We start from the raw sequence: 12,124 nt of genomic DNA on the forward strand, positions 1-12,124 counted from the left end.
GGCCCTGCTCTGTGAGTGACAGGGGGCAGCACCCCAACCTCCTGATTGGCCCTGCTCTGTGAGTGACAGGGGGCAGCGCCCCAACCCCCCAATCGGCCCTACCCTGAGTGTGACTAGGAGTGGCATCGCAACCTCTCGATCCGCCCTGCTCTGTGCATGACAGGGGGCGGCGCCCTAACTCCCCAATCGGCCCTGCTCTGAGCCTGACCAGGGGCTGCACCTAGGGATTGGGCGTGCCCTCTACCACCCAGGAGCAGGCCTAAGCCGGCAGGTCGTTATCTCCCGAGGGGTCCCAGACTGCGAGAGGGCACAGGCCGGGCTGGAGGACCCCCCCTCCCCCTCCCGAGTGCACAAATTTTTGTGCACCGGGCCTCTAGTAAAAATATATTTAAAAAAGAAAAAAATTATGATAGAGGACAACATTTTCTTGCTTTCAGTATCAAAGGAAAAATTTCAAGGTTTCAACACCAAGAGTGATATTTATTATAGATTTTTTTTATGGATGCCCTTTAACGGATTAAGAAAATTCCCATCTATTCCTAGTTTCTAAAATCATGAAAAATGTTGCAATTTATCAACTGCTTCAGCATCTGTTGTAATGATCATATGAGTTTTCTCCTTTAATCTCTTAATGTGGCAAATTATGTTAATTTTCTAATGTTAAAATCCAAACTTGCATTTCTGGGACAAATGCAACTTAGTCAGAAAACATTTTCCTTTTTATACACTGCTGGTTTTTATATTAGAACAGTTTTTTAATGCTTAGAATTTTTGCATTTTTTGCCTTGAGTAAATTTGGCCTGTAATTTTTTTTTCATATTGTCCTCATTGGGTTTTGATGTAAAGGTTAGTGTTATTCTCATAAAACAAGTTGAAAAATGTTCCCTCTTTTTCTATTCTCTTAGAGAGTTTGTGAAATATTGAAACCATACCAGTTTAAAGAAAGGATTTAATTTAGGAAGGTGTGTAAACAAGTATTAGAGAACTAAAAAGGTAAGGGGAAACTGCAGTAACACAGTCATAGTAAATCTAGGAAGTAGCTACTATCCTGGTGATAAACATACATAGGAAAGAAGTTGGGTTATTAAAAACTATGGACTTGGAGAAGGGACCTATGGGAGCTGGGACACACACATCTGAGGACGGGTGCTCTCCAGCTGTGCAGGTACCTCAGGAATCACATAAAAGACTTAGTCTTCAGTCCTTGAAAAGGTTGTTTTATTTCTAGTTTACTGTTACAGAAAGCAATCCCTCTTTCCTTAAGGAATGTTACTTCTATCTATCGGGAATTTGTCACAATGTACTGAATTTGACTGTACGGTAGTGAGAAGACACTTCAGTACCATCTATAAACCTTCAGTGTCCACAATGCGTATGGCACTCTGCATGTGGCATGGGGGTGAGGGGCCCCACTGGCTATCTCTTTTGCCTTCCAAAAATTTGTTGAATTATTTCATTTCTTTATCTATCCTTTCTAATTGTTTGAAATCTTTTTATTCCTTTCTATAATTTTAATGCGATTTCAAGTTTCATGTGATGCATGTAATCAATAAATCATCCTTAACCATTAATCATATGTAAATTAATTTATGTTATAAATATATTGTTTTACATTTATTAAATTACTCATTATACATTACAAAGTGTATTAAAATTAATTTGTAATTTTGACGTTTTTATAACATCTCTTCTTTTAACATCAGCATTTGTTTTCTAGGTTCAAAGGAAAAATTAAACATCAAAATTAAAACTGAGTTACAACCTTATATTGGTATAAAACATATTAGCAAATAAGATGTTTGGAGACTATTTCAGAAGAAGTAGAGGATATCACTAGTCTATTCAAGAAAGAATCTGAATCAGAGTTGATGGAGAAGCCTGGATTTATTAAAAAAACATCAGATTTATTAAAGGGAGCTTCTGATGGGAAACCTTCTGACCAGATTTATGAAACACATCCTGCCATGGATACATTAGGTATACATTATGATACAGCAACATCCTCCTCTGAAAGTAAGCCTAAGAGGAATGAAGAACAAAGGAAAACTCTTTCTAAAACAGTAGATACACGAGACAGTTCGCAGTCAACAACCAAAACTTCACAAGGTCCATCATTATCAATAACTGAGATGACTGCTAAATATCAGGCCTCTGCTGAATTCCTATCTCATGAAATATTAGGAAAAATTAGCCCACAACTCTCTGAAGAATATCAAAAAGGACTTAACTTAAGGTCAGGTAACTTTACTATTAACCTCAAGGCCAAGGGTTTACAAGAATTCCCTAAAGGCATTTTAAAAACAAAATGTGTAAAATATCTATATTTAGACCAGAACAAAATCAAAGGTTTTAAACGAGCAGACTTATATAATCTGCTAGGACTTGAAATTCTATCCTTGCAAGACAACGGGTTATCATCATTTCCAACTGAAATTCAGTTGCTTCGCAATTTAAGGATATTAAATGTCAGTCACAACCAAATTTCACATATTCCTAAAGAAATATCACAGCTTAAGAAAATCAGGCAACTCTTTTTAAATAACAATTACATCGAGAATTTTCCTTCTGGCGTAGAAAGCCTTAGAAACTTGAAAATTTTAAGTTTGGCTAATAATAACTTAAAATATATACCAGATACTTTGTCTAGTTTAAAAAACTTGAGCATTCTCAATTTGGAATACAATCAGTTAACAATATTTCCTAAAGTTTTGTGCTTCCTTTCAAAGTTAATTTCACTAAACCTCACTGGAAACCTGATAAGCAGTTTGCCAAAGGAAATTAGGGAGCTTAAAAATTTAGAAAAACTTTTATTGGATCACAATAAACTTACATTTTTGTCGGTGGAAATTTTTCAATTGCTCAAAATGCAAGAACTCCAACTGACTGACAATAAATTAGAAGTTATTTCACACGGAATTGAAAATTTTAGGAAACTTAGGATTCTAATACTTGATAAAAATTTATTGAAAGAAATACCAGAGAATATTTCCCATTGTGTAATGTTAGAATGCCTTAGTCTCAGCGATAATCAATTAACAAAACTTCCTAAGAACATCCACAAGCTTAAAAATTTAAGAAAATTCAATTTAAACAGAAATAACATAGTAAGAATACCTGAAGATATCTCACATCTTAATAATATACTTAGCCTAGGATTGTCAGGAAATATAATCATAGATGTTCCCATTGAAATTAAAAACTGCAAGAAAATAACTAAAGTTGAGTTGAGTTATAATAAAATAATGTACTTTCCAATAGGTTTGTGTGCTTTAGAGTATCTTTATTATTTGATTATTAATGGAAATTATATTTCAGAAATACCTGTGGATATATCTTTCAGTAAACAATTGCTTCACTTAGAGTTTAATGAAAACAAACTCCTCATATTTTCTGAGCACTTATGTTCTCTTATTAATCTTCAATACCTGGATCTTAGTAAAAACCAAATAAGGACAATTCCATCATCTATTTCCAATATGGCATCACTCCAAGTTCTTATTTTATGCTGTAATAAATTTCAAACTTTCCCTATACAAGTGTGTACTTTAGCAAATTTGCAAGTACTTGATATTTCAGAAAACCAAATACAGAAAATCCCTTCAGAGATCTGTAACTTAAAAAGAATTCAGAAATTAAATATCTCAAGCAATCAATTTATATATTTTCCTACTGAACTGTGTCAACTACAATCACTGAAAGAGCTGAATATGAGTCAGAAAAATGGCAGAAAGGTAAGAAACTGCTATTTTGGGATTTGGGGGAAGGTGGGACTGGTGGGGATCAAAATCTATGATGTAGTATATGTGTATGTGTTTAAATTTAGTTGGACTGTTTTATTTTTAAAGGATAGGCTTTTTATAACCTCAAACATGGCTTACAAATACATTTCTCAACACATCGCTTTATAGGAAAATATTTCCAATCATATAGAATTGGTAGCATGGATCAGTACTTGGATATCACACAGTACGTGGTGGGTTTTAGCAAAGAGTCACAAGAATTTGTGACATATAAAAATATCTCCTTTTTAAGACAAAAAATAATCCTTCTATTTGATTTTAGAAGTTTTAGTCATAGAAATATTCATTAAAAATATAATTGTTTAATCTTTGTTACAGTTAACAAGACTTCCACAAGAGCTGTCTAAAATGACTCAACTTAAAGGACTTGATATCTCAAATAATGCAATCAGAGAGCTTCCAAGAAATATAGGGGAAATGAGAAGCTTGGTCAGTTTACTTGCATACAACAATCAAATAAGATATCTGCCACCATCTATTCTATCTTTAAACCAACTCCAGAAACTAGACTTGAGTGGTGAGTGTCAAGTATAATCAATAAGTAGAGTATTAGTGTCTAGGTTGCAAATTTTACTAACAAGACAGAATGGCAAACTGATAAGATAATGTATTAAGTGCCCATTGGAAGGAAATAGCTGTTATAGGTTCAGAAAATGTGAGTAGAACATAAGGCCCAGTTCCTTCCCTGAAACAGGTTATAATCCAGCTGGGGAACTGAATATTTTTTTCATTCTGTCTTTCCTGCCTATACCCTTTCTTCCCTTTCTGAACCTGACCTCTTCCCTCCCTGTACACACACACCTACCTATCCAACCTTAGGTCAGTGTTTTCTGTTTTCCTTTCTCTGCTGGCTTCCTTGACTCTACTCCTATACTCTATTATATTCTAACTAGAGGCCCAGTGCACGAAATCCATGCACAGGTAGGGTCCCTAGGCCTGGCTGGCGATCAGGGCCAATCAGGGCCTTCCGGCTGCCGGCCAAGGCCTTCATTCATTCCGTGCCACCCCCTGGTGGTCATAGCGAGCGATCAAACTCCTGGTCTCCTGGTCGAACTCCCAAGGGGACACTTTGCATATTAGCCTTTTATATATATAGATACCTTACAGTCTTTTATAAAGTAAATCACTACATTAACAAACAAAAAGTAAATCACTCACTCTAAAGATTTCCCAAAGCACAAAAATACTAGGCTGGCATTTTAAAAAATAACTTACAGGAAATAGTAAGTACCTATGTACCTATCCCAGGTATAAATAATGTTGATTTTGTGATATTTACTTGAGATATGATATGATGAGGCACTTCACCCCTGTGGTATTATTTCCAAAAACCTATAACCTCAGTCTAATCATGAGAAAATATACCAGATAAACGCAAGTTTGGGAATATTCTACAAAACACCTACCTAGTGCAACTCAAACTGTCAAGGTCATGAAAAACAAGGAAAGACTGAGAAACTGCCACAACCAGAGGGACTAAGAAGAGCTAACTGTGTGCAGTGTGCTGTCCTGGAATGGATTCTGGAACAGGAAAAGAATACTGATGGAAAATCTAATGAAATAAAAAAAAAAGTCCAAAGTTTATTTAATAGTAATGTGCCAATGTTAGTTTCTTAGATTTAGCCAATGTAACACTGTAACATGAGATGATAACATCAGGGGAAACTTAAACTAGCTGAATACACAGGAACTCTCTACAATTTCTGCAAGTTTTCTGTAAACCTGAAAGTATCCCAAATAAAAAAATTTACTTAAAAAAATGACCATCACACCTACTCCATAAGAGAAAAGCCTCCTTTCTCATTTTGCCATCCTCTATGAGAGAAAGGAGCCACTGACGTTTCTACGCTTCCTTCTTTTCGATCCTAGCAAGTGGACAACAGTAAGAACTTATGACTCATGATTTGCCAGCATTTTGAGGGTTCTCGGGTATTTGCCATTGAGACACAGTAGATGCCCTATAGATAGTTATCTCCATAATTTTCTTTTACAGAAAGTTACAATTCAATTATATATTTTTTCTATTAGGAAATAATCTTACAGCTCTGCCTAGTGGTATCCACAACCTTGTCTCACTGAAGGATATAAATTTTGATGATAACCCTTTGCTAAAACCTCCAATGGAAATCTGTAAAGGAAAACAATTGTATACTATTACATGCTATCTACAGAGGGCAGAGGAAAGAGATGGTAGGTGACAAGTGAGTGCCTAGCTTATGAGTTATTTCCTAGTATCATCTATAAATTAAAAGATAGTTTGCTTCCCGGTGTGTGTGGCTCAGTGGTTGAATGTCAACCTACGAACCAGGAGGTCATGGTTACATTCCTAATCAGGGCACATTTTGTGGTAACTTTATTTCTGTAAAATAAAGATTTTAGGGGTTTCCAGGATCCATAAATAATTCCTGTTAGGTAACAGTACTTTAGAGAAGTCTGTAAACTTCATGACTGAAACTTCTTCCTGAAATTCGGTTATCCCAAGTTCTTGAGGAAGGATTCATGTGGCTCTAGCCTTGATGGCAAAAGTACAATGGGTAATGGCAACAGATCAAAGTCAGTAAAAACAAGAGAACCCTCTCGCCTTTATCTCCTTTCTTCATGCCCCAGGGGCCTTTGTACTGCAGGCTGGGCGCCCAGACAGAGTAAAGAGAATGTCATCATGGGAGATGTATTTATTGTGCAATAACAAAGAACATGGGGTCTCTTCCTAAACATTTTACTTAAAAGATTGGATTTTTGTTTATACCATTAGCATACAATTTAGCTTGAAGGATTAATGGTATGAATAATAAATTTAAAAAACCCACCAGAAAGCATAGAACATATTTGAGATGATAACAGAGGGGTGAGAGATAGCTAGTTCTTAAAAATTTCCAAAGTACCGTAGGTCAACAACAACAAAAAGAGTACTGTTCAAATTAGCTAGAAGCTTTTTTTTTTTTAAGTAAACTAAGAACTCTCCATATCTGTCAACATTCATTAAATAAGGGATTAGAATATAAAATATGCATACATACACCATATATTTAAATTTAAAAATTTTATTTATTGATTTGAGAGGAAGAGAGAGAGAGAGAGAGAGAGAAAGAGAGAGGGAGAGAGAGAGAGAGAGGAGAGAGAGAGAGAGAGAGAAGAGAGAGAGAGAGAGAGAGAAGAGAGAGAGAGAGAGAGAGAGTGTTGTTACACAGTTCCATTTATTTATGCATTTTTTTGGTTGTTGCTTTTTGTATTAATCCTCACCTGAGGATATTTTTTCCATTGATTTTTTTAGCTAGAGTGGAAGGGAGGGGGTAGGAGGAGAGACAGTGAGAAAGACACATTGATTGCCTCTCACACATGTCCTGACTAGGAGCAGGGATGGAACCTGCAACCCAGGTACTTGGTCCTTGACTGGAATTGAACGTGCAACCATTTGGTATGCGGACAGATACTCTAACCACTGAGAAATAGGGGCAAGGGTCATTGGTTGCTTCTTGTATGTGCCCTGACTGAAGATAGAATCCACAACTTTGGTGTATTGGAATGATGCTCTAACCAACAAAGCTAAAGCTACCCAGCCAGGGCCTACACCATATATTATAGATAAGAACTTGGCTTCTCAAGATAGTACATAAAGAAGCACATTAAAAAGCCAGTTTGTATATCAGGTCTGCATTTTACTTTTCAATTGACTCGACATATTCATTTGGTAGGAGCCCAGTAGAAACCTAGAAATAATATTAGCTCAAAATACTGTGTGTTTTTCAAAAGTGATGGCCTAAATTTTCTTTTATGTTCAAATGTAGACAAAATCTTAGAGAAGATCTTGAAAATAGTTGCAAACAACATCACTGAAACAAGTTTTCAATTTTTGTGTCAAAAATTAAACCTGGTAACCTCAGAAATAGATACATCTACAAAGAGGTACGTATGAATGATGTGATATAAAGCTTATTTTTATGTTCTGATTCATATTAATACTAGAGACCCAATGCACGGATTTGTGCACAGTGGTGTTCCTCAGCCTGGCCTGTGCCCTCTCGCAATCTGGGATCCCTTGGGGGATGTCAGATCGGGCCGAAACCAGCAGTCCAACATCCCCTGAGGAGTGTAGTAGTACACAAAGGGCAGGTGGCTGGGGAGGAGCCCGAGGCCGGGCGCTGCGCAGCTCCGCTCATCCTGGCCCTGGCTGTGCCTGCCTCTGTCACCACTTGGTAGTGCTGCTGCGGAGGTGGGAGAGGCTCGCTCTGCTGCAGCCGTGCTCACCAGCCGTGAGCCTGGTGCCACCTGCTGGTCAGCTGAGCGGCGCTCCCACTGTGGGAGTACACTGACCACCAGGGGCCAGCTCCTGCATCGATCGTCTGCCCCCTGGTGGTCAGTGTGCATCATAGCGACTGGTCGTTATGTAATTTTTATATGGAACGGCCATTCTGTTGTTCGGTCACTTAGGCTTTTATATATATATATATAGATTACATGATTGTGAGACATTCATATTAACATGAACTCTAATTGGCTATAAAATGCTCATTTTAGTTTATTGTACTTAAGATCCCTATAGAAATAGGTAGTAGTTAAGAACAAGGAATCTGAGGACTGACTGCTTAGCTTTAAATCCCAACCAATTTTGTGACCTTATATAATTCCCTTACCTTTTCTGTGCCTTAGTTTCTTCACTGGTAAAATGGATATACTTAGCTAAGAGAGTTGTCATGAAATCAAGTTACATAGCATGTGGAACTGTAGCAGTAGTGTTCTGGTTTATAGTAAATAATCCATAATTATTGTTTTGAAGTCTTGAGTAAATCAGAATTGAATGTTAACTGAATTGATGATTTTCTACAAGGAAGCAAGGGGTGGCATGGGGATAACATTTTCTTTCTGCTAAATTTTTATATGGACTATCTTTACCAATTAATGTAATCCTCACTTCAATCTGGTAAATTAGTTTTAAAACCTAGACATACAATATTTAAGTAGTTTAAAACAATGTTCTTTATATAATTTCTATTTAAAAACTTTTTCAGCACTGTTTTATTAAGCGAGAAAGTCCAGCGAGTACTTGACAGGTGGAAAATGAAAAATAGAAACTTGTCTACTGCTGCTTTAAGAGATCAACTAACTCGGGTGCTAACTATGATAGGAGCATATGAAATTATGGACAAAATAACAGCTTTACAACTTTTTGCATGCACAATTAAATTCTGAACAGTGTATCCATAATAAAAACTGAAAACTTATGATGCACTTATATAATTAAAACTGGACATAAGAGAATTGCATGTCATTTCTCTTAACACACATTTTTAAGATGATGACAACTTATGTTAAAATAAAATATTAGACACTGTTTTGTGTATTTGTTCTATTGCTCTAGAATCATGATAATGAATTTTAAAAAGAAATAATTCCATTTAACATTCTTTTTATATAATGCTTTTATGCAACCCCAGACTTATAGGTAATAAGGTCATTAGTAACTTTTATTGGAGTTAGAAAGCAGAGTAGTTTCTTTTTAGATGGTGGCTTAAAAACTGAAATCAGGCCTAGCTGGTTTGGCTCAGTGGATAGAGCGTCAGCCTGTGGACTGAAGGGTCCCAGGTTCGATTCCGGTCAAGGGCACATGCCCGGGTTGCAGGCTTGATCCCCAGTGGGGGGGCGTGCAGGAGGCAGCCAATCAATGATTCTCTCTCATCATTGATGTTTCTATCTCTTTCTCCCTCTTCCTTCCTCTCCGAAATCAATAAAAATAACAAACAAAAAAACTGAAATCAATTGTACTATAGGAATGGGAGAGCTGTTAAACATAAACCAAGTCCTGGGTCGGTAATCCTCTAGCTAAGTGACTGGACTGGTGGAGTGGTGTCTTGCCTGTCCTGCATGCCTTTCCCCTTCTTCTATCAGAAACACTCTTTCATATGGGGAAGCCATTTAATATATTTTAGGTGGAGTTGAACCAGCTCTTGTCATATGCAATCCTCTTTCCTCACTCCTGAAGCGACGAATACCAAGGTCTTCTACCCATCTAACTACAGTGAACGATTCAGGGAAAGCCATTTGACTCATGCCAGGCCATTCAGAATTTCCCTTGGACCTTTCTGCACAGCTATCAGGGAAGATGCCATCTTTCTGCTGATAGGTTAGGAGTCTTGGAGTCTTGGTCTATCGTGTGCAGCTTGTGGCTGTCTGAGAACTGGATAGGGAGAGGGAGATGGAATCCAGCTGTATCAGTCAGGGTTCTCCCGAGAAACAGAACTAACAGGGTATGTGTGTGTAGATGTATCTTTATCAGTTGTAGGCTCTGTATTTCAAACCCAGGATTTCCTGGACCCAGGACCCATAGTTGTCTCTCTGACAGACACATGGCTTCTAAAACATAAGCATTTCAACAAATGCTGCCCGGACAACTGAATAGCCATATGCCAAAGAATTGGACTCCTATCTCACGTGATATACAAAAATCAATTCAAAATGGACTGGTCCTATACATAAGAGGTAAAACCATAGACTTCTTAGAAGAAAACACAGGCCTAATTCTTCATGACCCTGGGTTAGGCAATGGTTTCTGGATATGACACCACAGGAAAGTAACAAAGAAAACACAGAGAGTGATTACTTGCTGTGACCTATTATTGTAAAGATACAATTTCAAAGCTACTGCCCGATCTTTTGTGTCACTGAAAAGGATCCATCAGCAGAAAATAGTCCTATTATCACAAATGCTCTTGTTGGCATGGTGTGAAACCCAGAGGAGGCACAATGGGAAACCACTCCTCTCTATCAGTGGTTCTCAACCTTCTGGCCCTTTAAATACAGTTCCTCATGTTGTGACCCAGCCATAAAATTATTTTCCTTGCTACTTCATAACTGTAATGTTGCTACTGTTATGAATCGTAATGTAAATATCTGATATGCAGGATGGTTTTAGGCGACCCCTGTGAAAGGGTCGTTCGACCTCCAAAGGGGTCGCGACCCACAGGTTGAGAACCGCTGCATAATCCTGTACAGTGTCACCTCTGTTAAGGGCAGGGAGATCTGTAAGAATTCAGCTGCATTTAGGAAAATGTTTCTCTGCTTTTACTTGGACCAGAGATGAGAAAATGTTTGTCCTGTGTGTGTGCGCGCGCGTGCGTGTGTGTGTGTGTGTGAACCAGAGCTGAGAAAATGTTTGTCCTGTGTGTGTGCGTGTGTGTGTGCGTGTGTGTATGTGTGTGTTTGGTTCAATAAGTTACCAGAAAACTACAGCAGAAATGACGATGTACATTCCATTTCACACTGGGATAGAGCCTTGAGGGGTCTACACTTGGGGTGTCAAATGGGGCAGCTTTGCTTACCTGCCTCTGACTGAGACTCTAGAGCAGCAGTGGGCAAACTACGGCCTGCGGGCCGGATCCGGCCCATTTGAAATGAATAAAACTAAAAAAAAAAAAAAGGCCGTACCCTTTTATGTAATGATGTTTACTTTGAATTTATATTAGTTCACACAAACACTCCATCCATGCTTTTGTTCCGGCCCTCCGGTCCAGTTTAAGAACCCATTGTGGCCCTCGAGTCAAAAAGTTTGCCCACCCCTGGTCTAGAGACATGTTCTGCATAATTGTGCCCTGTAAACTGCCCTCCTGAGGTGTGGGTGTAGGTGGCCTGTGGGTCCTCGGGAAAATAATCTCTGTGGGAGGGATTGGGGTTCTCCTAAATCAGTGGTTCTCAACCTTCCTAATGCTGTGACCCTTTAATACAGCTCCTCATGTGGTGGTGACCCCCAACCATAAAATTATTTTCGTTGCTACTTCATAACTGTAATGTTGCTACTGTTATGAATCGTAATGTAAATATCTGATATGAAGGATGTATTTTCATTGTTACAAATTGAACATAATTAAAGCATAGTGATTAATCACAAAAACAATATGTAATTATATATGTGTTTTCTGATGGCCTTAGGCGATCCCTGTGAAAGGTTCGTTCGACGCCCAAAGGGGTCGCGACCCACAGGTTGAGAACCACTGTCCTACATGGAGGTTTTTTACAGCGGGAATGAACGAAAGCCCCTTCACTGAGGACCACGACTGAACTCCCGCTAAACGGCCAGAACTAAGTGGGATTTGTTGGCTCAAATAGGTCACGACAGCCTAAAACGTAAAACTTTATTTTGGAAAACCTGTTTTCGTCTAACAACTCAGCACATCTAACAACCAAGACTCGCTCCCTTCCTGGCAGGACGCTAACACCTGTCAGACTTGCTTCGACTGGGGTGAGGCGGGACTGCCCTCACCGTCCCACCTGCAGGGCGTAGCGCGCCTCTTCCACAATGTCTTTTACCGTCTGCGTGGGCGGCCTCACCGGGT

General features: G+C 38.4%; 1 protein-coding gene across 1 annotated transcript; it reads left to right on the forward strand.

Moving 5' to 3' along the window:
• The first annotated feature begins 1,093 nt into the window (after positions 1-1,093).
• On the forward strand, positions 1,094-8,987 carry LRRD1 (leucine-rich repeats and death domain containing 1). The gene is made up of 6 exons (XM_005876160.1): positions 1,094-1,165; positions 1,788-3,731; positions 4,119-4,317; positions 5,829-5,990; positions 7,586-7,703; positions 8,807-8,987. The coding sequence occupies exons 1-6, from the start codon at positions 1,094-1,096 to the stop codon at positions 8,985-8,987; spliced, it is 2,676 nt and encodes an 891-aa protein (XP_005876222.1).
• Positions 8,988-12,124: the final 3,137 nt, after the last annotated feature.

This window comes from Myotis brandtii, unplaced genomic scaffold (genome assembly GCF_000412655.1).
Source record: "Myotis brandtii unplaced genomic scaffold, ASM41265v1 scaffold48, whole genome shotgun sequence".
NCBI classification, from domain to species: domain Eukaryota; kingdom Metazoa; phylum Chordata; class Mammalia; order Chiroptera; family Vespertilionidae; genus Myotis; species Myotis brandtii.